At 41.0% G+C, this 26,836-nt stretch overlaps 1 protein-coding gene across 3 annotated transcripts in view; it reads right to left on the bottom strand.

Annotated features, from left to right (window-relative positions):
* LOC110493770 (serine/threonine-protein kinase MARK1) overlaps window positions 1-26,836 on the bottom strand; it is an 81,227-nt gene that overhangs the window by 50,662 nt on the left and 3,729 nt on the right. For all 3 annotated transcript variants that reach the window (XM_036949761.2, XM_036949758.2, XM_036949762.2), the window contains exons 2-3: window positions 9,339-9,542; window positions 2,861-2,914 (exon numbers count right to left, since the gene is read on the bottom strand). In XM_036949761.2, the coding sequence (XP_036805656.1) occupies window positions 2,861-2,914; window positions 9,339-9,542 (258 nt within the window). The remainder of the gene's footprint in view (window positions 1-2,860; window positions 2,915-9,338; window positions 9,543-26,836) is intronic.

Here is a 26,836-nt window from a genome sequence, read left to right as displayed (position 1 = left end):
AGTTCAGCAATCCCAGAAATTCTTGGGTTTCTTTGTGTGCGTTGCTAGGAGCCCTCTGCATGTAAACCTATAATAATGGTATTGTAATGACCAACGTTTCATTCCCCAGGCCGCACCAGATGACATAGCCTGCTAAAGCTGTATCTGGGGGATTTTTGGTGTTTGGATTTCAATGTAAAAAGAGGAAACCTGGTATGCTTCTGTCTCCCGGTTCAGGCTCATATTTCCAGTGAACCGAGCGCACTTCCCCCGAGTCCACTGATCGAGCTCACAAACAAGCTCTGGGTTTGAAATGGAGGACTGTCAGAAGATTTGGGTTCAGGTTCGTTGTTGTGTCACAGCTAAGTTCCTGGAAAGAGAAAGGTCTTGCAGGTGTCGCAGATGTGTTACGTTTCAAAAACACAGGACAACATTTTAAAATACTTATGCTGGAAGGGATCTAGCGAGGGTGCAGTTTGACACTGTCAACTGACCCCGCTGTAGGTAGAAGTTTCCCTTAACAACTGATCTAGGGACCAGCTTACCCTCCCCCAGTCATACCTTTAACCATTAGGGGTTGAAAAAAGGCTAAACTGATTTTAGATCAGTGTCTAGGTGCAACTCAATCCTATTCCACCAAACCCAGATTATCTAGAGCTAAGCCCCTCCTATCAGACCTAGACACAACAAGGTTGCTCTTAACATCACAAGGCCTAGCCATAGGCCCAACCACATCTCCGAACCAAGGGAAGCGCTGTATCAAAGGTAATAAGCATTCACTGCATTCACATTGGCATCAAAAGTCATGTGACATCACTATCCAATTAGAATCCTTATCATATTGTTGCTATTATGGAAGGCTTGGAGCCTAAATGGAGGAAGGTTTGCCGAATCCTGGGGGGGCCATACTCGTGAACTTTTGCTAAAACCATTGGTTTTAAAATGGCAAGATGCCAACTTTTCTCATAGGCCAACCTGGCAAAATTAGCCACGATTCTGGGGATGGCCAGCTGAGCAGATAACTACATCCAGTAATAAAAAAACAAAATCAACCTATCAAAGACCTTAAATGGTAGACACTATCCAATTGCATTTGTTAAACAGGTCAACTTGGCCACTAGAGGGAGATAGTTAAATGGCATATATTAGTTGGATAGTTTATCAGATGCTTTTATCCAAAGCGACTAACAGTCATGCATGACAACTGCTTGGTTTTTGTTTGTTACCAATGGTCTTGGTAAGTGGAGTGTGCTAATACAGTGTACAAAACATTAGGAACACCTTCCTAATATTGAGTTGCACCCCCTTTTCCTTCAAAACAGCCTCAATTCGTCAGGGCATGGAGTCTACAAGGTGTCAAAAGCATTCCACAGGGATGCTGGCCCATGTAGACTCCAATGCTTCCCCTAAATGTGCCAAGTTGGCTGGATGTCTTTTGGGTGGTGTACCATTCTTGATACACACGGGAAACTGTTGAGTGAAAAACCCAGAAGCGTTGCAGATCTTGACACACTCAAACCGGTAATTTATCCACGTGAAATGGTTGGATGGAAACGTGGTTACTGGCACACATACACTATCCATGTCTCAAGGCTTAAAATTCCTTCTTTAACCAAGCTTCTCCCCTTCATCTACACTGAATGAAGTGGATTTAACATGTGACAGCAATAAGGGATCATAGCTTTCACCTGGTCTGTGTCATGGAAAGCAGGTGTTCCTAATGTTTTTCACACTCAGTGTATTTTGAATGATGCCTCCTTGACCAGGCTACTGTACTGATGTTACACAACATTCAAAAGGCAGTAAGGAACGTTTCCGCATATATACCAAATATTGTGCTTTTGCGAGATTGTTCTTACTTTTTTTTAAGAGGATTATGCATTTCTATTCATATCTAAATCCTTCATAAAAAGATGGAAGATGTTGGAGATCTTGTCGACGGTTATATTTTCTCCTGACCATTAAGACTATTTGGTGGCATAGTCCACTAAGACAGTTGCCTCAAAGTTCAATGGCTGAGAGTTCAAATCACTTTACGGAGCAAGTTTTTATTTTTAATTAAGGAATTACCACTCCACTGCTGGTCCTCAAGTCAAATATGTGTATATGTGACGAAGGAGATACTTATAACAATGCATATAAAATGGATGTAGGCCTACATTTAAGTATACACATCCATGCAATAATGATTATTAGGTCCTAGCAATGTGTTGGTGAACAAGGCTGAAAAAAATTCCTTATGGAATTCATTCCAAATTTTAATTTTGCATGGTGATGACTGAATTTTTTTTCTCTCAACACAATACCTCAATGAATGTTATTCCACATTTCAAAATAAATATTATCACCCATGGACGATCCAAAATCACAGCGCACCATTCACTGAGTTAATTGTCAAGACACATATTTGCACGTGACGTAGTTAATTTGATTATCAGAACGTGCAGTGGATTTCTGGTAAGGATGCTTTAGTGAAAAAGTGTTGGGATCAGGTCCAGCTACGTCGACAATTTTAATTGGCTGATAAGGACTTAGTTACCGGATATAATTATCTGCTCAGCTAGTCGGCCCCAGCACCGTGGCTAATTTTGCCAGTTTGGCCTATGAAAAAAGCTAGCAGTTAGCCATTTAAGACCGATGATTTAAACCAATGGTCTCAGCAAAAGTTCACGAATATGGCCCGTGTGGATCTGGTCCCTCATACACAATCTCATCCGGTGTCTGACGCAAAACTCAAAAGGGAGGTTGTATTGATATCATCATCTGATCTGTGTGCTCATCCATCATAGACTGTGTTTAACAGAGAGAGGAAGAGAGGGGAGGAAGATAAGAGAAAAAGGGAGAGAGAGAGAGAAAGAGTTGTTTGAATGTGAGGCCTTACCTTCTGTAGACTAGTGGGGTTCAACTGCGTTTTGTCTATTATCTTCACGGCAACCTACGGGAGTGGAGACAAACAAGAAAGACTTTACACACCAATCACATCCGGCCAAAGCTCTGTGACAGCACCCATTTTGTGTTGACAATGGAACGTTTTGATCCTCTATCCTAACCCAGGTTTAACGAAGTTTGAGGGGCTTCTGAGAGAGGTGTGTTGCAAATGGCACCCTTTTCCATGTATAGTGCACTACTTTTGACCAGCGCCTTATGGGCACTGGTCAAAAGTAGCGCACTATATAGGGAATATGGTGCCATTTAGGACACAGACAGAAAGTTATGATTAAATGGTAATTTAGCATCATGGTTAGCACCACCCGAGGTGTGCTTTCCTCAGAACAGAAGGATCAAGTCACCAGAGTGCAGATTCGACAGCCTTGGGTTGGTAACTCGAGCTCAAAATTGAAAATCTATTCAGGCCCAATTCTTGCTTGTCTGCTGGCGAAACAAAATAGAAAAAAACTCTGTCCCTGTTATGGAGGCTGCAAATGCACAAACTGATTTATGTTTTGAAAGGAGGACAGTTTGAGAATGTCATTTGAACACACACACACACCAACACCTCCCAGACCCCCCCCCACACACACACACACACACAGGTGGTGGTTGTGATGACATTTCTCAACCATAATTTCAGGAGAGACTGCTCTTAGAAATGTCTAGAGATGACTGCGGAGGTCGATACAGGCTCTGCTGGTTCCGTTCATATTGGTAAATAAAAATGTATTTTGGCCACTGAGTGAGGGATCTTAAAGGAAGCCTTGGACGTGATGCAGATCTGCCTACACTCTCATAGTGAAAGGCAGTAGGCGGCCATTTCATCTATCAAGGTCTAAGCCAGAGGCTCTCGTGTCGATCCGTAATTTCTAAGATTAACCATTCAAAGAGAGAAGTTATGGTCCAACAGTTAAAGCCACACTCCTTAATTTGACTGTGGCTGCTTTTAGGACAATGGATTAGAGTGCTGTTGGTTCAAATCTGAGCTGGTGCAGTTCTGCTGTTTTGTCCTCCTGGTGCAAAACATTATCTGCTTAAAAGTGGAATTTAGGGGAGGAATAAGTAGATTTATTTGGGCCTGTGTTGGTGTACAAACTCATCAGCAAGAGCGTCATTTAAAAGACATACAATAACTAACTGGCAGTTCCATTTGTCCAGATCCACCCGCACAGATTAAAAACCAGTCAGAAGGGCTGCAGCTGCACTTGAGGTGAAAGTTACAGACTGTGCCTTTAAATGACGCATATGAAATTCTTCTCTTACAACCCAGTGTGCCATAGATCATTTTAAAGCGTCACTGAGAAAAGGTTGCATCAGTCCCCGAGACTACAATTAACCATAATCACTATAATCAACACACAATAATTTTCAGGATAGGAGATGACACTAGCACAACGGGAATCAAAGGCACCGTAGAATTGGCCTCCCTTGCAAAAAAACAGCCTCTCCTGAAATATGGATATGTAAATCGGTCACCATTACTGGGTAGAAACAGCAGGCTCCCGAGACCATAAGCATTCGCATCCTATCAGGCAATCGTGGAGTAGGCATACCGGAATGTTTGAATTCACACGTAACAACCTCTCTCACTCAAGACTCTGGTGCGAGTACTGACGTACATTGCATCAATAATTGAACCTATACTGTTGGCTCATGCTGGGTCAGAGTACCCAGCCAAAGTTATTTCCATTTCAAAAGTAGACTTTTTAAAACTGCGCTGAGGTCTTGGCCAACACTGAAAGAGAATTGTTGAGTGGTTGAGGTCAATGGGTGGTGAGGGCAACCAGTGCAGCCATATCTTGTTAACTCTTGATTTGTCTTAAAGTGGCTGACAGCATTTTAGCAACATCAAATCGTATTCAAATCTGTTTCATATACACCCCCAAGAAGACACATTTGATTTGTTTTAGGTTCTGACAAGCGACCACTTAGATATGTGAATTTTCACATTTTCATACATTCTTAGAATGTTTGGGAATTACATATACTAAGGCATAAAAATAAATTAAAATCTATAGCAAATATAGAGTGAGAAAGCGGCTGTGCGTTTGGACAATAAATAAACATCTGTCTCGTCCAGGATCGGAGTCTATGCAGAACAGTGCACCATAGCCAGTTGGCTAAGTTGGTAGAGCATAGCACTTGTAACGCTTGTGGGTTTTATTCCCATCGGGGACCAGTACAACAACAAAAAATATGAAAATGTATGCACTCACTACTAGGGCTGTGGCGGTCACGACCTTTTGTGAGTTGGTGATTGTCAAGCAAATAACTGCCAGTCTCACGCTAATTGACCGTTCATTAACAAACACATTTAGGTTAGCAGACTTTTGGAACACCTACATTTTAAAAAGTCTAATAAGTCCATTTGATATAGCCTACACCATCACAATAAATCCATAAATTATATTTAAAAACAGGTCTAAAGAAACATGATATGAAGAGCAAGAACAGAATAGCATACTCTGAGTTGTCTTCATGCCCTGATCTTGCTATGCCATATGGCTGTGGGCTACACTAGCTCATTTAGCAGACAAGATTTGCTTAGAATACCGTGGCATTATTTTATTAGAATGAAGAAAACGATTGAACATAGCTGAATAAACTAGAAAGGATGTTTTCTCCAAATGACTTGAGTGCTCACGTGGCTATTCTGTGTTGAGCGGTTAACAAAGAAACAGCTACTCCTATATGCTTCATTCAGAGTTCTGTAACTATAGTTGTGATACAAATGTTGGGCTGTTGTGTGTTTGGTTTTTAATAGATTCTAAGACTGCATGTCGAGACTAATGATTTGAAAAAAGTCGCATGAAAGCATGAGCTCTGCATTTGTTGTTTTGCGCAGGCTATACACACTTCATCGGTCTGTCTTTCACAATTTGACAATCACTTGATAATGCCTCAAATTTCCCGGCCGCATCCCCTTTCTTTCCGTTCTTTGTGATTAACTGTGATTAACCCCCCCCCTCCCCCAGAAATCCAGGCCTTTTGTGGCCAGTGGCCGTTATATTTATAATATATTTATAATTCCCTTCTCCCGGCTGCGTGCCGAAGCACCGCTCACTCACCTGGCTCTCAGCCACGTGATTGGGTCTCTCTCACAGGCTACAAGTGAAGACCGACACAATGGGGACGCAACTGCATATTGAAGATAGGAAGAGCTGTAATTTTATTTTCGTCAGCCAAAAAGAGGAGTAGGCCTAACACACAGCAAAAGCTCTAGCCAATTTCAATCTACTATCCCCCATAGTACAAAAGTTGACCTATTCTAGAAAGAAATATTCCAAACATAGTCTGGGACAGTTGTGGGATGTGATAGATCCCAAATTAATACAACCACTAGCATCAAAAAACAGAAATGTGATTATGCATTTAATGCTTTTAAAATAAATAAAAAAAGTTCATTTTTATGGTGAAAATTCTTCCCCAAAACTCATGTGCTGCATATGTATGCCAGTTAGAGACTACACCCGGTGTAAAGCGGATTAATGTGTTTCATTTTAGTTAGTTATTTGGCCACCTTAAAACATATAGACCTATGGGCTAGGCTACATGTGGTGTGCGACTACGATTTGAAAAAGTCGCAAAAAAAGCCATGGCTGTTTCTTGCCTCAAGTTGGGCATCATTCACAAATGATAGGCTAATATTGTCCCCCATCAGACTATTCTTGATTTAATATCATCTTTACATATACTAAATAATATATGTATGACGTTAGTTTTGATTTAGAATAGATAACTATCATGCACCGGTCTCGAAACAGGGGCAGGGGGAAAAAATCTACGCACTTAAATAGCGAATGGATGACGCTTTTCCCACAGTTCATTTTCATGCCAACCAATGTAGTCCATACTCCTGTTGTAAAGAGAAGCAATGTGCTTAATATTGGGAAAGTTGAGAAATAAATATAGTAGGCCTAGCCTATAGAAAACAGATGGGATCCTTTTTTTAAGAGGCCATCATTCACCATTTTCACACGCAACTGCATAGCCTATGGAATGTTGTGCAACATGAGCTCATTGGCTCTCATGAAGTTTTTGATTAGATTTTTGATTACTTTTGTATTGATGTCAGAGTGAGTGATTAGAGGGACAATAGAGTGCTGACTACCAGGAAGTTAGCAAGTTTGGTAGGCTACTAATGACCACCAGCGGCATCAGAGCTTGGAGAAGCCTAATTAACGTGACTAAACAGTCACATGGAATTTGACTGCCATCATGACCGCCGGTGTGGGGGTAATAGGTCACCGTAACAGCCCTACTCAATACTGTAAGAGCGTATGCTGAATGACTAAAATGTCAAATGTAACTACAGTAGGCCTTTATGCAAACAAGCTATTTGCCACACAGGCCTGCCATCATTCACGTTGAACAGGATGTGTGTTTAAAAGGAGTTACGACTTTGGTCTGAAGTATATTTTTAGATCATTAGAACGCATTAGGCAAAAGCCACAAAATACACCGGAATGGATTTCGGCAAATATATCAATACCACGGGAGTCGTCTTACATTTGTTCACTTCACAGTCCTATTGATCAAACAACCATGAAAAAAAGGTAGGCTCGCTATCCCTCAGTTACGCACATCAACAACTAATGCTAGCCAGAGCGAGATGAGCTAAAATCTAACAAAGGAACATTTGATAAACCCTCTCAAACTTTTTCAGCTAGTTGGCCTTCAAAATTGCACTGATAAATGGTGGGAATTGTAGCCTACTCGTCCTTGTGCAGCTTGCCTGCAACCAAGCACCCAAGCTAACTGGCTAAAGTTGGCTAGCTTGCGACTTACAGACAAATGAGAGAACACCCCACTCTGACCATGATTAGCTAGGCTGTTTACATGTTATCTAGAGCATTCGGGACTATTACTTTTTTGGCCTGTTTACTGACACCGGCCATATTCAGCAGGTGTTGCGCGTTCGTAAATTCATCAGGAATTGGTCTTACTCAGACGAGAGGGCTCTGAAATCGGACTTGTGATCATTGCCCTTGCTAGATTGTATTGTCATTCCCAGACTTAGTTACATTTGTCCATTTTTTTTCCAAAATATTGAGTAATGGAAACTGAAAAAGTGCATTCCGCAAACAATGTACCAGGCCAGCTGTGATTTACAACCTTCTTTGGACTACCAAGAAATGTATTGGTGAATTATATGAATCATGCATTAAACTGCATCATTCTTTTCTGCCAACAATGCCTTAGTGTCCGTCATGAAATGTAGTCAAATAGAACCTACTTTTAAAACCTATTATAAAGTAGATTTTGTAGCATAAACTGGGAATTTGATATTTTTGACTGATATGATTGTTTGTTTCATATCTGAAACATAGTTCAAACGCTGTCAGTTCCACTTTAAAGGGACATTTCACTTCCTTGTTTTAAAGGGACATTTCACTTCCTTGTTTTAAAGGGACAGTTCACTCCAAAACCAAAGTGTCAGATGTTTTCAGACTAAAAGTGGTCCGATGTTGATAAATCCACATCCCACCTGTTGTGGCAGTCCAAAATGAAAAGATAAGCACCATATCATTTCTGATCTTATTTGGTGCTCATCTTTTTAAATTCCTTTGGGTTAGAGGGCAGAGACTGGATCTACAATACCAAAGGCATGGGACATTAAACTACCTTTAAGGTCAGAAAATGAAAAACATACATATTTTCCTTCAACATTGCTTTCATAGAGATGTGGGACAGGACTTTGGTACTGTAGTTCACAAGATTCCCTCTTCTCTCAGTCTTGTTGAGCCCAGAAACCAAACATCCAGAGAAATTTGGACATGCAAACAATGTAAACTTTAAGAACTCCAGACCTCTGTTGAGTCCGTACATGTAATCGCCAAGCTATTGGCATGAATCCAATGTCTAAATATGTCTGTGTGGGTACCAAACAAGACACATGCAATTTTCAACAAGGTCAAACTTAACATACCACGCACGCGCGTGAGACCAATTTGAAAGAAGGAAAACTGGGTTATTTCCTGTTTAGGTATTTAAAATAAAGAAATAGACTCAACGTGGCGTCTTAGAACAGGGATCACCAATTAGATTCAGCTGAGGGCCGACTGTTTCTTAAGCGGTTGGTCAGGGGGCTGGAACATAATTACAAATAATTATAAAAACAGATAATGTTTGACTAAAACATAATAATTTCAAACCTTGCTTTACATTTCTACACAAATCTCATACATACATTGGATTGGGGCAGCAGGTAGCCTAGTGGTTAGAGCATTGGACTTGTAACCGAAAGGTTGCAAGATCGAATCCCAGAGTTGACAAGGTGAAAATATGTAATTCCGTTCTGAGGCCGTCATTGAAAATAATAATTTGTTCTTAACTGACTTGCCTAGTTAAATAAAGGAAAAATTAATTTTAAAAAACACTACAGTTCAGTAAATGACAGCAACAAATTCATAATGGAGGAAACTTACCTCTCGTCCTGTGAGTATATGCCGGGCCAGCTTGACTTTGGCAAAGTTCCCCTTGCCAATGGTCTTGAGCAGCCGGTAGTTCCCGATGTGTGGCTGCTCCTCTGTCGTGGACGCCACAGAGTTCCGACATCTCGGCAGGCTGTGCCGACTCCCCGACTTAGCCGGCGGGGCCGGGGGCTCCTGGTAGCCCTCCACAGAAGTGTGCTGTAAGAATGTGACATGGGTGGAGAACAACAAACCGTGTCGGTTTAAAATAATATGTATTTTATTGAACAGATAGAGGATCAAAGTGTGGAACGATAGAAAGGTTGTGTCAAATGGGAGTAGGCCAGATTTAAACGTATGCCCAACATCTAAGATGTATGCCAGAGGCTGCGGCATTACGACTAGACCAGCTTTCCACCAGCAACATGCATGTCTCTTCTACACAGTCAGAAAGCTAAAACAGCTAGTGATACTATATCTGCTACATAAATCAGGTTTCCATCCAGTAAGTACATGTCTGATAAAAATCATGACAGGCCTGATGGAAACAGCAAATGTTACTCTAAACTTTACAAATGTCAACAAAACAAATCAATAAGACAAGGTGGCATCTTTTCGTTCTTGTAAAATGAATTATGCGAGAAATGGCAGTGGAAACGCTTTTATGTGCAAATATTAATTAATATAACCATCATATCAAAGTCACGTGATGATATGTTGTGTGATCCTCCCACTACAACTCGGGAAAGCATGCAGTTTATTAGGCTACTGATGAAATAAGTTATGATATACTTCACAGGGTGGTGAAAATGCACAGTGATGATGAGCTTCATGCTCTTTTTCAATAAATATCAAGGGTCTTTTTCTGGTGTCAGGATGATCGATGCTTGGCTTCTGTTTGATACATACAAATAATCTTGCTCTTTTGTCAATAATAAAACCAGAGTGGGCACATTTGCTATAGTTTATAACGCAACATTTTAGTGACAAAACAGTAGAGTTGAAAATGCAATGGATACCCATTTAACTTGTGTTTTTTATTTGGTACATGGGAATTTTACCACAAAAGTTAGTTTTATGTGAACTACATAATTCACAGCCTTTAATATGCAACAAGTCAATTTGGTGGAAACGCTTCTGGTGGGAAAAAGCACATTGTTTTTATGCGGATTTTAAGAGTATTCGCATGAAAATCTGTCGCCAATTGGATGTATCAAATTGAAAAGTAATGTTATTTTCTACACAGATCACACAATTATTGCGTGATGATCTTCCCTGATGTTTTCCTGAACTTCCCAATACCTCCGATGCATTTCAAATCACATCAAACCATACTTCAGATTGTCTTTTTTATTTTATAGCATTTCAGACTGACTGTTGATTCTAGAGATCGACCGATTAATCGGATTGGCCGATTAATTAGGGCCGATTTCAAGTTTTCATAACAATCGGAAATTAGTATTTTTGGGCGCCGATTTTGCCGTTTAAAAAAAAGGCAAGTCAGTTAAGAACACATTCTTATTTTCAATGACGGCCTAGGAATGGTGGGTTAACTGCCTTGTTCAGGGGCAGAACGACAGATTTTCACCTTGTCTGCTCGGGGGATCCAATCTTGCAACCTTACAGTTAACTAGTCTAACGCTCTAACCACCTGCCTCTTGTTGCACTCCACGAGGAGCCTGCCTGTTACGCAGTAGAAGTTGCTAGCTAGCATTAAACTTATATTATAAAAAACAATCAATCATAATCACTAGTTACACATGGTTGATATCGTGTCCTGCGTTGCATACAAATCGATGCAACGCTGGGGGATAATTTAACAAAAGCGCATCTGCGAAAAAAGCACATTCGTTGGACGACTATACCTAGTCATAAACACACACCAATGCAACAGTTTGGCACATTATTATTATTATTTTTTTTAACCTTTATTTAACTAGGCAAATCAGTTAAGAACAAATTCTTATTTTCAATAACTGCCTAGGAACAGTGGGTTAACTGCCTGTTCAGGGGCAGAACGACAGATTTGTACCTTGGGGGTTTGAACTTGCAACCTTCCGGTTACTAGTTCAACGCTCTAACCACTAGGCTACCCTGCCGCCCCTCATTGCGAACTAATTTGCCAGAATTGTACGTAATTATGACATAACATTGAAGGTTGTGCAATGTAACAAGAATATTTAGACTTAGGGATGCCACCCGTTAGATAAAATACCGAACGGTTCCGTATTTCACTGAAAGATTAAACATTTTGTTTTCAAAATGATAGTTTCCGGATTCGACCATATTAATGACCAAAGGCTCGTATTTCTGTGTGTTATGTTATAATTAAGTCTATGATTTGATAGAGCAGTCTGACTGAGCGATGGTAGGCAGCAGCAGGCTCGTAAGCATTCATTCAAACAGGACTTTTGTGCATTTTGCAAGCAGCTCTTCGCAAGCACAGCGCTGTTTATGACTTCAAGCCTATCAGCCTAATGGCTGGTGTAACCGATGTGAAATGGCTAGCTAGTTAGCGGGGTGCGCGCTAATAGCGTTTCAAACGTCACTCGCTCTAAGACTTGGAGTAGTTGTTCCCCTTGCTCTGCATGGGTAACGCTGCTTCGAGTGTGGCTGTTGTCGATGTGTTCCTGGTTCGAGCCCAGGTAGGGGCAAGGAGAGGGACGGAAGCTATGCTGTTACACTGGCAATACAAAAGTGCCTATAAGAACATCCAATAGTCAAAGGTATATGAAATACAAATGGTAGAGAGAAATAGTCCTATAAATACTATATTAACTACAACCTAAACCCTCTTACCTTGGAATATTGAAGTCTCATGTTAAAAGGAACCACCAACTTTCACATGTTCTCATGTTCTGAGCAAGGAACTCAAACGTTAGCTTTTTTACATGGCACATATTGCACTTTTACTTCTCCAACACTTTGTTTTTGCATTATTTAAACCAAATTGAACATGTTTCATTATTTATTTGAGGTTAAATTGATTTTTATTGATGTATTATATTAAGTTAAAATAAGTGTTCATTCAGTATTGTTGTATTTGTCATTATTACAAATTTAAATCGCCCGATTAATCGGTATCAGCTTTTTTTGGTCCTCAAATAATAGGTATCGGTGTAGGAAAATCATAGAATCAACTAGAGGTCGACCGATTTTAACACATTTATCACAGGGTGAGGTCGTAATAATTGTCTGATATCAAAATTGGGTTGTGGGACAAAAAAAATGTAGTTACTGGATCTCAACTTGTTGATGTTGGACTTCTAACCTGGATATATGATCCGACTGTTTGACTTTGAAACCCTGGCAGCTGTACCCACGGCACGCGTAGCAAGAATTCAGGTGTCACCGTCCACTTCCGAGGCAGCCCATGTGTGATGCCTTAACATTATCAGACAAATAACTTTTTTTGCAACCACAGGAATTAGTGACCCATGTGTTCGTTAGTGACACATTGATAGTAGTTCATAGACATTTATACACCGTAGTAGTTAGGCCAAAATACAGTACTATCCAGTATGTATACTAAACATTCATTTGTTTCCAAAAGTCAGAATTTCTTCCCACCGCCATCTTCCCAATAACAAACACATGGGAGTTTCTAGATATTTTCCTCATAAAGACATTGCTACTGGGCACAAATCTCAACACACAGCTCCTGTTTCAGATGAATTCAGATTATGTGCCTCTGATCTTGACATTATGATGGACTGATGCCACTGTATTGAATGTCACTGTACTGTATACATAAGCAGTGGGATCGTAGTATACCGATACACCGCACAATCAAATTAGTAAATAGTAATAAGATTAAGTACACCAATGCCAATGTATGCCAATGGTTTGTGACAATGTAACAGGGAAGGGGTGTCAGGGATTAACCCTGTAACAATTGGTAAAGTACATTTAGCGCAGATATTTGTCATGACCATACTTCTCCTTGTACCACGCTGAATTCACATTCATCCTCTGTAGTTCGAGCACTTTTGTAGCACTGCCATTCATTTCCCTAGTGAACACATCCCAGGTCTCAATCACTTGAGTAATTTATCACTGGTGACTGCGTGAGTGTTTGTCCCAAGAAAACCTTGCCAAAAATAAAGGCCAGTACTGTCGTACTTGGGGACACAAGGAGGTCAATTATGGTAATGATCGAATAAACAAGACGACCCGCCATTGTAAACACTGACTAAATGTAATATATCTGGAGAGGAGAAAAAAGGCTGTGACCTTGGGACAAACGCAGAAGTCGCCGTTAGCCTCAACGCAGTTCGTTACGCCAGATGGGAAAATGGTGGTGGTGGGCAGAGCTCACAGATAATTTAGCGACTGCCGACTGGAGGGTCGTAAAATCAGATTTGTGGAGTGTTGTCAAGGAGTGTCTCCTTCAGAAGGGGAGTGATGAATTGCATATTATAGGTAATTCCTTGAAAACGTAAAAACAGGTGGGGCAGCACAACTAACACAAGTGACAGCAGCATATAGAGATGGAGTGCTGTCGTTATGTTTTCCTTCTCCATCATTTGGCAGGAGCCTTGTGCAGTTGTGGTCTACTTTGTGAGCAATATCAACACGCTACTAGTCACCTCCATATATGGGCTACCAGATGTGGAACAGTGGCAATCTCCCTCCAATAAAAATGGAAAGCATATCATTATACAAACAGACTGATATAGTCAACAAAATAGGTGACGTTGGGAAATGCTTAACACTATGGCAAAGTGTAATCAACAATATTATCCTAATGATAGCATTATACTGTATGGTGGTATTATAATATAACCAACCAACCAGAATGTTGAGGTTTCACAGACCGCACTTCCTCTCATTTCATTACAGTATTATTATAACACCCTAACTTAGTCTAATTAAATCACAGATGTTTGATGGATGTTTTTTCAGATCAGCCCATTACACAGCACCAGTGCCCACTGTTGTCTTAACCTATTTTTTCCATCCAGATAGTTCATGTTGCCTACCTTCTGAATGGGGGTTAGGGGCATCTCTGGTGTTTGCCCTTGCTTTTAGCCGTTCGCCACTTATTTCTGCTCAACTTGCTCGCTCGTTCACGCTCGCATGGCTCGCTAAGCCCTAGCAACGGACCATCGTGTTTTGTAACACACGTTTTCTGAATTCTCCTTCCTCGTCTGCCACTGTACAATCTGGTTTGATCACTAAAGGCAAAATGAAGCGCTCAGGTCATTCCTGAGCCTGTATTCATAAAAGGCATCTAGTAGGAATGGACACAAAAAAAAGGAGGACCGAACAGGCCCCCATTAACATCGACGGGGCTGTAGTGGAACGGGTTGAGAGTTAAGTTCCTTGGTGTCCACATCACCAACAAACTAACATTGTCCAAGCACACCAAGACAGTCGTGACGAGGGCACAACAAAACCTATTACCCCCTCATGAGACTGAAAAGATTTGTCATGGGTCCCCAAATCCTCAAAAAGTTCTACAGCTGCACCATCGAGTTGCATCACCGCCTGGTATGGCGACTACAGAGGGTAGTGCGTATGGCCCAGTACATCACTGGGGCAAAGCTTCCTACCATCCAGTTAAATTCCAGCCTAGTTAAATAAAGGTTCTATCCAGGACCTATATACACGAGGCGGTCTCAGAGGAAGGCCCAAAAAAATAGTCACACACTCCAGTCACCCAAGTCATAGACTGTTCCCTCTGCTACCGCACGGCCAGCAGTACCGGAGCACCAAGTATAGGTCCAAAAGGATCATTAACAGCTTCTACCCCCAAGCCATAAGACTGCTGAACAATTAATCAAAATGGCCACCAGGACAATGTATATTGACTACCCCCCCCCCCCCCAGTTTATTATCTAGGCATAATCACTTTACCCCTACCTAAATTTACCTCGACTAACCTGTGCCCCTGCACATTGACTCGGTACCAGTACCCCCTGTATATAGCCTCATTATTGCTATTTTATTGTATTTAGTAAATATTTTCTTAATACCATTTCTTGAACTTCATTGTTGGTTAAGGGCTTGAAAGTAAGCATTTCAGAGTAAGGTCTAAACCGGTTGTATTTGCCACGTGACAAATTAAATTTTATCTAGGATCAGGTCCCACCGACTCTTAAACTTTTATCCATTATGTTCTAGAAGGAAAAACTGATCCTATATCAGCACTCCTAATATGACACACTTTGTGGATATGGGCCCTGATCTAGGATCAGTTTGGTCTTTTAAATCAAAATGAATAAGGGGGGGGGGGTGCTATATGAGAATTCATGCAATCTACGCTCATATTCAACTTCCAGCTACCTAACTACCTGCCCTTCTAGTAACCTGCAGAACATTCCTGACAAATGGCATGTTGTGTAAAGACGCTCCCTTAAACATTGACAATTCAATTAATAAATCATTCAAAAGCCTAAAACAAGTTGGCCGAGATTAAACTTGCCTTTGATTTATCATTATATTTCCTGCACTGATAATAATCAACATAACCAAAACTTTTAATAGCGGACGCAAAACATATATTTTTTGCTCTAGCTCTGATGCAGGTCAACACTTGGGTAATCTCAGTCAGCAAAATGGCTTTGAAAAGACAAAGCAAAGACTGCAAGTGAAATATGAAAAGATATCTACCTCCAGCACACTATCAGATGGGAGAGTATATCCAAGTACTGGCATTAGCAGTAATATTGTCAATCAACTGCTCAGTCATTAGAAGCTATCGGGGCATATGTCCCCGCTTGTAAAAAAAGAAAGATGTACCAGTCAAAAGTTCAGACACACCTACCTCCTTCATGGGTTTTTCTTTATTTTTACAAATTTCTACACTGTAGAATATTAGTGAAGACATTAAATCTATTAAAATAACACATGGAATCATGTACTAAGCAAAACAAGTTTTCAAATCAAAATATAATTTTAATGCCACCCTTTGCTTTGATGACAGCTTGGCACTCTTGGCAGCTTCACCTGGAATGCTTTTCCAACAGTCTTGAATGAGTTCCCACATATGCTGAGCACTTGTTGGCTGCTTTTCCTTCACTCAGCTGTACAACTCATTCCAAACCATCTCAATTGGGTTGACGTCAGGTGAAGGCCAGGTCATCTGATGCAGCACTCCATCACTCTCCTTCTTGGTAAAATAGCCCTTACACAGCCTGGAAGTGTGTTGGGTCATTGTTCTGTTGAAAAACAAATTATTGTCCCACTAAGCGCAAACCAGATAGGATGGCGTATCGCTGCAGAATGCTGTGGTAGCCACGCCGTGTCTTTGTGAGACACAGAGTAGGTGAACGGAGGATCTCCGCATTTGTGTGGTTCTCACAGTGAAGCATGGAGGTGGTGCTGTGATGGTGCTTTGATGGTGACACTGATTTCTTTAGAATTCAAGGCACACTTAATCAGCATGGCTACCACAGCATTGTGAAGCGATACACTATCCTATCTATTTTGCACTTAGTAGGACTACCATTTCTTTTTCAACAGGACAATGACCCAACAGGCTGTGTACGGGTTATTTTACCAAAAAGGAGAGTGGCTGTGCTGCATCAGATGACCTGGCCTCCACAATCACCCGACATCAACCCAATGGAGATGGTTGGTTACTATATGATTTCATGTGTGTTATCGTATTTGATGAATGTAGAAAATAATTTTAAAAATAAATAAGGAGTAGGTGTCCAAACTTTTGACTGGTACTGTAGATATGTTTTGTCACATACACTGGATAGGTGCAGTGAAGTGTTGTTTTACAGGGTCAGCCATATTAGTACGGCACCATTGGATAAAATTAGGGTTAAGTGCCTTGCTCAAGGGTACAGATATTTTTAACCTTGTCGGCTTGGGTATTTGAACCAGCAACCTTTTGTTTACTGGCCAAATGCTCTAACCACTAAGCTACCTGCCGCCCCCTTGTACTAAAAGTACCCTTGTACTCAGTGTGACATATAGCCTACTCACAGTCTCACACTGTACCCATTTATTACCTGAACTGAGGTTGACCTGAGTCTATTACTGCAGTAAACAGGGTGTGTGTGTGTGTGTGTGTCTGTCTGTGAGAGAAAGAGATATTGACAGTGTCAGGTCTGAATGAATGAAACAATGGCATGGGACTCACTCTAGCTGTGGACTTACTTCCCTTTCACTGCCAGGGTTTGTCTCGCACAAAACACGACTGAGGGCTAGAGCGCTGAGGAATTACCTCATAAAATCAACATCCACCTAGTCCAAGGCTCGACTAACGGGAACAGACTGAAGGTCATTGTGAGGGCAAGAGAAGTTTATCTAAGCTACTGAGGAAGCTTTTTCAGGTCCATTGACTTTGGCGCTGGTTTTTATTCGTTTCCACCTCTTGGGGATTTCAGAATCAAAAGTCTTGAAAATCTATTGTCCAGTGTGGAAAAGTGAGACTCAAATAAATGTATCTGAAAAGGGACTAATTCAAGAACTCCTGTGGGAACTAATATGGTTTGACCCTCATGACTTTCAGTAAAACACTAATTTAAAACAGAATATCTAAATACTGTGCATCTATTGACCTCTGAACTCAAGGACATTTTGAGAAGGAATATAGTCTTGTTGAACAATATCAAAACCACACAAGGGTTTCATATCAGCTTATTATCTGTGCTCATTTTGACGGTGATGCTTCACAAAAGTTGGAAACTGTAGCCCTGCAAGGACGTGAGGGAATTAAATTTACCAATTCCTCCCGAGCTTTGAAAGCAGATACCTTCCCTTACCTCATTCATGTCATCTAGAGCACAGATGTCTATAGGGGAAACTCCAATTATGTAATTTCCCCAACATTCTCTTCTCCCTTGCTTTGGCCCTGAGGGAAGCGTTGATCAAATGAACCTTGTCAACTGCTCCAGCGCAAACCTCAAACGTGGTCAATTTTGTAGCTCAACATGGTTGAGGACGTAATGCAGGCATGCCACAATGGCATCGGACTTCGCGGTCCCATCGATAATCTGTCCAATCCATGCAGAATGACAGAAACCTGGGACCGGTGTTGGATCGCATCGGACTATAAGAGCAGCTGTTGTCACTTGTATCTGGGCATTCGCTATGAACCTCTTGATTAGTTTCTCTCACAGATCACAGACATAGCTACCGACTTGTCTGGTTCGTGGGCACAGACTTTCCAAAAGCTAGAGTTGCAATGGCATTGCATGTGGGCTGTATCATCTGCTGCACTTAGGGTCATCTTTTTCTGGTCTTCATTTCGGTATTATCGTATCAATTAGTTTCCTCCTTTAGCTACTAGGGAGAGATGCAAATGCAACATTGACACTGGGAGTCAGGTGCAATGAGCTGTGATGCAATTAGCTTTACAACTTATGCAAATTTCCAGTCCCTAACTAACATACGTATACCAGAACCACTGAGCTTTATTACCTGCTGAAGTGGATAAACGTCCCTAGATTATTTATGTTTCCATCCAAGTGAGCCGCCATTGGCTGCTAGTAAGTGTACGCAACACTTGTGTTTATGCAGCGCCAAAGATGATCTGTATCGACCATTGCTGGTTTCTTGCGGGCACTAGCTATAAAATGTTGCCATATGTGCCACAGGGTTGCAAGGTGACTCTGCTACGGATCAAATGAAATCTAAATGGAACAGGGCCCGGAGTGGATGCATACTGTCAATCGTAAACACATTTACAGGACACCAATGGACCGTTCCTTTTCTTGCTTCACCCTTACGAGTCAGGGCCATTGACTGATGTGTTGTTTGAGAAATGAAATGCATTAGTTACTTTTCAAGAAAAGTCTGTTGATGATTCATTCCAAGGGGACTATTCTGTGTAAACTAAGCTGACCCAGGGTAATTTAATATGAAAGGCGCTGTAGAAAGTTAGACATACTTTGATGTCCAATGAGAGCCATGTTCTCTTCACAAAGAGGTTATGAGTAGGGTTGCACATTTAATGGAAAATATTCAGGGGTGGAAACTTTGTGGGAATTAACAGAAATATATGCAAATTAATATTAATACCATTTAAATGTAGATACCTTTTGCATTGGATATATTTACCATATCATACAAAAACAAACCTTTTCATAAGTAGACAATTGCAAATGATTAAATCCTTCCAATAGAAATAAAACTTTAATTAAATGAGTTGACTCTTCACATGGGATAATTTCACTGAACAACATAAGGGAATATTAAATGATATTATTTGTATATTAAATGATCCAAACATTTTCAACATACATCTGTGAAATCATAGTCTATAAACAAACGCTTTGGTTATCTTCCATGTCTTCTCCCTGGACCTCAATGTCCACCTCTTGAACATCAGACACTGAGGCATCATCTTCACGGTCACTTTCCAACCTAGTTGAGGTTGGCTCGTTGTCAGGCTCAAAAAGCCTCAAATTTGCCCGGATGGCGACCAATTTTTCAACCCTTGTCGGTCAGCCTGTTGCGTGCTTTGTGTGTGTTCCCAAACAAGGACCAGTTGCGCTCGGAGGTGGATGAAGTTGGTGGGATTTGGAGGATGATGGAGGCAACAGGGGAAACAGCCTCAGATCCACAAAGTCCCTTCCACCAGGTGGCTGATGAGATATGGTGGCACGACTGCCATATTACATCTCCATCCCAAAGCCCTTGCTTGGAAGTGTACTTCACCAGACTGCCAAGAACCTTGCCCTCATCCAGGCCAAGGTGGTGAGACAGTAGTGATGACACCACAGGCCTTATTGATCTCTGCACTAGACAGGATGCTCTTGCCAGAATACTTGGGGTCCAACATGTACGCTGCGGCATGTATGGGCTTCAGGCAGAAGTCTTCACGCTTTTTGATGCATTTTTAGAACTGTAATTTCCTCTGCTTGGAGCAACTGAAGTGGGCAGGGCAGTACGGATTTCTTCTCTTACATCTGCAAGCAGAGTCTGATCAGACAGGATGGCATTGGTCTCCCTCAATCCGTGCAATGGCTACTGCTACACGTTTCAGGAGTTTCAGGCTGCTTACCACTCTCTCACAAAATAAATCATCCAGGAGGATCCTCTTGATGGGGCTGTCCATAATCAACAGACTATGATATGGACATTTCTTGGAGAGACTCCTTCCCCTCCAGGAGACGACAACACCACCCCAACGGGTGTTGCTGGGCAACTACAATGTGGTGCTCTTATTCTTCTCACTTTGCTTGGTGAGGTAGATTACTGCTGTAACTTGACCCTTCACATACCTAACGATTTCCTTGGCTCTCTTGTAGAGTGTATCCATTGATTTCAGTGCCATGATGTCCACGAGGAGCAGATTCAAAGCATGAGCAGCACAGCCAATGGGTGTGATGTGAGGGTAGGACTCATCCACTTTAGACCAAGCAGCCTTCATGTTTGCAGCATTGTCTGTCACCAGTGAAAATACCTTCTGTGGTCCAAGGTCATTGATGACTGCCCTCAGCTCATCTGCAATGTAGAGACCGGTGTGTCTGCTGTCCCTTGTGTCTGTGTTCTAGTAGAATACTGGTTGAGGGGTGGAGATGTAGTTAATTATTCCTTGCCCACGAACAATCGACCACCCATCAGAGATTATTGCAATACAGTCTCTTTTCTTTATGATTTGCTTGGCCTTCACTTGAACTCTGTTGAACTCTGCATCCAGCAAATGAGTAGATAACGCATGTCTGGTTGGAGAAGTGTATGCTGGGCGAAGAACATTCAGAAATCTCTTCCAATACACATTGCCTGTGAGCATCAGAGGTGAACCAGTTGCATATACAGCTCGAGCAAGACATTCATCAGCATTTCTGACTATGTTCCTCCAATGAGTCAAAAACAACTTCTGATTCCAGGAGGACCATGAGCTGTTGCTATCGATAAGGTGTCCGATTCATTTTTTAAAACTCAAATAGAAGTAGAGGGACTTTTGTCAGAGGTTGCTTGTTGTGAGCGCAGAGGGAACTTTATGCACTTGGCCAGATGATTCTGCATCTTTGTTGCATTCTTCACATATGATTTGGCACAGTGTTTGCAAATGTACAAAGCTTTTCCTTCTACATTAGCTGCAGTGAAATGTCTCCACACATAAGATAGGAAAATTCCATGGGCACTGTAAAGATTTTTTTTTTAAAGAGTGAAAAATAAAATACAAATCCAATTCCATGTACAGGTAAATAGTTATCTTACAACTCCTTTGTAAGATAAATGTTTTCAAATAAAACATGTATGGAAACAGGTGAATTAACACTCAGGCTCAAGCAAGCTAAAACCCACAGTTTTTACTACCAACTAGCAGAAATTTTAACAAGTTAGAAATTATTTAAACACATTTTGCTGTAGGCTACTACACTGCTCAAAAAAATTAAGGGAACACTAAAATAACACATCCTAGATCTGAATGAATGAAATATTCTTATTAAATACTTTTTTCTTTACATAGTTGAATGTGCTGACAACAAAATCACACAAAAATTATCAATGGAAATCAAATGTATTAACCCATGGAGGTCTGGATTTGGAGTCACACTCAAAATGAAAGTGGAAGACCACACTACAGGCTGATCCAACTTTGATGTAATGTCCTTAAAACAAGTCAAAATGAGGCTCAGTGGTGTGTGTGGCATCCACGTGCCTGTATGACCTCCCTACAACACCTAGGCATGCTCCTGATGAGGTGGCGGATGGTCTCCTGAGGGATCTCCTCCCAGACCTGGACTAAAGCATCCGCCAACTCCTGGACAGTATGTGGTGCAACGCGGCGTTGGTGGATGGAGCGAGACATGATGTCCCAGATGTGCTCAATTGGATTCAGGTCTGGGGAACGGGCGGGCCAGTCCATAGCATCAATGCCTTCCTCTTGCAGGAACTGCTGACACACTCCAGCCACGAGGTCTAGCATTGTCTTGCATTAGGAGGAACCCAGGGACAACCGCACCAGCATATGGTCTCACAAGGGGTCTGAGGATCTCATCTCAGTACCTAATGGTAGTCAGGCTACCTCTGGCAAGCACATGGAGGGCTATGCGGCCCCCCAAATGCCACCCCACACCATGACTGACCCACCGCCAAACCAGTCATGCTGGAGGATGTTGCAGGCAGCAGAACGTTCTCCACGGCGTCTCCAGACTGTCACGTCTGTCACATGTGCTCAGTGTGAACCTGCTTTCATCTGTGAAGAGCACAGGGCGCCAGTGGCGAATTTGCCAATCTTGGTGTTCTCTGGCAAATGCCAAACGTCCTGCACGGTGTTGGGCTGTAAGCACAACCCCCACCTGTGGACGTCGGGCCCTCATACCACCCTCATGGAGTCTGTTTCTGACCGTTTGAGCAGACACATGCACATTTGTGGCCTGCTGGAGGTCATTTTTCAGGGCTCTGGCAGTGCTCCTCCTGCTCCTCAATACACAAAGGCGGAGGTAGCAGTCATGCTGCTGGGTTGTTGCGCTCCTACGGCCTCCAAGTCTCCTGATGTATTGGCCGGTCTCCTGGTAGCGCCTCCATGCTCTGGACACTACGCTGACAGACACAGCAAACCTTCCTGCCACAGCTCGCATTGATGTGCCATCCTGGATGAGCTGCACTACCTGAGCCACTTGTGTGGGTTGTAGTGTCCATCTCATGTGAAAGTACCGCCAGCATTCAAAAGTGACCAAAACATCAGCCAGGAAGCATAGGAACTGAGAAGTGGTCTGTGGTCCTCACCTGCAGAACCACTCCTTTATTGGGGGTGTCTTGCTAATTGCCTATAATTTCCACCTGTTGTCTATTCCATTTGCACAACAGCATGTGAAATGTATTGTCAATCAGTGTTGCTTCCTAAGTGGACAGTTTGATTTCACAGAAGTGATACAAAATGATGAAAACCTTGGACTTTAAAAACACATTTGTCAATTCTTTCCAACGCTGTCCTGCTTTTGAGAAATATTTGATGAGGTTATTTCCATCTCAATATATACCTGGAGAGAGGCAGATATTTGGCAAATGCAGGGCACACAAGTTTATTTGTTACATTGATTCAATGTGGGGAGGTGAGTATTGAAGCCAGTCAAGCTACTTTACCTGGCCCAGACAAGTTGCAGTCAGATATTCATCAACACAGGTCCAAGAGACTTTTCACCTGCATTTAATCACATTTCTCTAATACAGGCTCTCCTAGAAGATTTAACACAAACAAAAAGCAAATGCCCTCCCAAACTTATTCCAAGCAGTCTTGAACAGTCATAATTTCCTTTAGGAAATCACGTTTCACTACATAGAACAGATACTAATCATTAGCCTACTATTATGCTGAACATTCAATAATATTCAAAGACATTGATTTGCAATTTATTTTTCAGCATTACACAATGTCTAGTAATAGGGCACTTAACTGGATTGTAATGGAAATCGGCCCTGCTACTGCAGTTAAGAGGAAACAGGACCCAGTTCTGTCAACTTGCATGTCTTCAAAAACCCATTTTCTTTCAGTGCAGTATTTTACAGTAAGTTGACAAACAACTCGTTCTGGAATCAGAAATGAAGTAAAGCACTTCTTTCCTATTTAACAGGCTTTCCCCAGACATAAGCTGGTGATTTTAAACATTACACAGAACTGAAACGTGATAGCTGTCAAGAGAAACTACGCTTCTGATGCCTGCCTTTTCAACGTTAGGTTACCTCAATGTAGGAAATGAATGTGTATTTCAAGGGTGAAATTCTTACCCGCCTTAGTCCCAAGAAATGAATATGGAATGATAGCAACACAAACAACAAAGCTGTGTAGAAGAATGCACTGTTCAGAACTACTGTAGCCTACTACTAATATATTTCATTCCCTCCTGACAGCATGGATCAATACCTCAGAGAAAGGGCAGTAGCACTTAGCTTTTCCATGTGGCATGCCATGCTTAAATGTATTAACTTATTTCATTAGTCAGCCATTAAATCTATCTTGTATTGAGGCAATAAGCAAACTAGAGACAGACAATATAATAATGGAAGTGAGGTATAGCTTCACAAAAAAAAGTAAAGTCATGTGGCGCTCATGGAATGGAATGTCATTCTTTCAATGAGCAGTGCATAGACCACAGAAATCAAGGGTTCGGCCTTTTTGCTCGTGAAAATGTCAAGGGATGCATTTGCTAAATACATTTTTGGGTGGTTGACTGAAGAGATTTTGTATCCAAATTAGGGCTGGGCAATATGGCCAAAATATTATATCACGGTATTTAAAAATATAAAAAAAATACGGTATTTTTAGTTTTTGAATAATAAAAGTAATAATTTTGAATAATAAAATAATAAAAGATACATTTGCTTTATGAGTAGTGAGTGATCCTAGGGAAGAAACACATACATTCTAAGTGATTTGAATGCGTCTTTCTCCATTCTGATTGTTTTATACTGTTCAATTCAACCAAAACAAATTTCAGCACTTTTATCATTTCTGCATTTCCTGCAGTCAATTGCAGTGGTGGAAAAATTACACAATTGTCAAACTTGAGTAAAAGTTTAAATGTTTTTGGTTTTAAATATACTTAAGTATCAAAAGTAAATGTAATTGATCAAATTTACTTATGTATCAAATGTAAAAGTATAAATAATTTCAAATTCCTTATATTAAGCAAACCAGATGGCACCATTTTCTTGTTCTATTTTTATTTACGGATAGCCAGGGGCACACTCCAACACTCATACATAATTTACAAACAAAGCATGCGTTTAGTGAGTCCTACAGATCAGAGGCAGTAGATGAACAGGGATGTTCTCTTGACAAGTGCGTGAATTGGACCATTTCCTGTCCTGCTAGCATTCAAAATGTAAAGAGTACTTTTAGGTGTCAGGGAAAATGCATGAAGTAAAAAGTACAGTATTTTCTTTAGGAATATAGTGAAGTAAACGTAGTCAAAAATTAAAAATAGTAAAAGGACAGATACCAAAAAAACAACTTAAATAGTACTTGAAAGTATTTTTACACCACTGCTCAATTGAGAGAATTTCCACACTGCCACGTAGGGCTGCACGATTTGGGCAAATCATCAAGGACTTATTTTTAACCAAATGTTGCAATTGTGATTTGACTTGCCAAATAGAGCAAAACTGTTGGAATCATGGAAATAAAATAACTATTCTAATTCTATAGCTAGAATATAATAGTGGGCACTTTGAATACAGTGTTGTTTGAGATATCAACTAATTAAAATGCCAGGGAGGAGTAATTGTGACATAGTAGGAACTAAAATGTTGATAAGTGTTTTCTAGGGGACACTAAAAGCTTTGGCTACATTGTATGTTTTCTCTTAGCTACTTCATGTAGCTAACATATTCTTGCGTTGCCTATTCCTCTTTGATTGAGAAGATACAATTGCACAAACATGCGGATTTTGGTCTACACCATCACTTGTATTATCAGGATGTATTAGCTAGCTATTTGCTCTTACTCAGTACATTTATTAGCTAGCTAGCTATTAGCATAAGCTGCTAACAATTAGGGTCAAAGGATTTTGGGCAATTTGCTAAGAAAAGACAAACTAGCTGTTTGCTGATGTAAGAAACACAAACCTTTAGTGTCATTATAGAAAGCTAGTGGATTTATATTAAGAAGTAAAGTGAAAACAGCATTGTTTTCATCAACATTGTTGCATGTGCTGCATTGATCATGCAGACTGGACACAAGTGTCTCCTGGTTGAGGAATGTCAAATGAGATGCTTGAGTGACAGGGGGTGTGGCTAGGTCTGTGTGGAAAGTGGCACGGAAAGAAATTACACAATTAGCGAAATAAACTATAAAAATTGACATTACACATGGCGTATAACATTTAACAAACCAAACATTCAAATACCGGTGTAGAAGGTAAAGTAAAATCCAAAACTGGTCCCTGCAACAATAAATGTATATCATAAAATACGGTATACCGCCCAGGCTTAAACCAAATGAATTATACCAAAAAAGCAGTCCGCAGATATTGCTGACCCAGTCTAGGTGGATCGATACCAGTTGTAGGCCTATTAGATCGAATTTTAAACCACACCAATTGATTTGACAACCACTGTGTCATGTGACATTCCAAAAGAATGACAGAATGGTTCTGAAAATGTAGAAAATCTCCACAATACCTTTATTCTCACAAGTCAGTCTACTATTCAGAAGGCCTAAAAGGAAAGATGCACCCATTTTGAATGTTATTGTGCATCTCCGAGTGAAGTTAGTTCCCTAGGTAATTTAATATTTTCATGTGTATCTGAGCTATTTGCCGTTCAAGCAGGCAGAAATACAGCTGGTATGACAAGTTTTGCTTCATGTGATATATTCGACCATTGGCTTTCGTACTTTAATTCTAAGCTCCGCCCATTCAAATGAATAGAAGCCGCGTATGCGAAGTAGCGTTGGTTGGGAATTTTGGGGAGCTGCGTCCCCCGCGAACAGTTATCCCAGAGCCTCGTAGCTATGTCACAATGGGACACCGGATTATCGCGTCTGCTTCTGTGGACTCTGAATCACGCTTTACACGTGATCCAACAGTCATTCATAAACATGCACAATCACAAACACCTTTCTCAGTAACAGTTCAAAAAACTTGACTGGCTTCATT

Source organism: Oncorhynchus mykiss, chromosome 17 (genome assembly GCF_057628025.1).
Source record: "Oncorhynchus mykiss isolate SJ-2025 chromosome 17, ASM5762802v1, whole genome shotgun sequence".
Classification (NCBI taxonomy): domain Eukaryota; kingdom Metazoa; phylum Chordata; class Actinopteri; order Salmoniformes; family Salmonidae; genus Oncorhynchus; species Oncorhynchus mykiss.
This window is presented reverse-complemented; position numbering and strand designations above follow the sequence as displayed.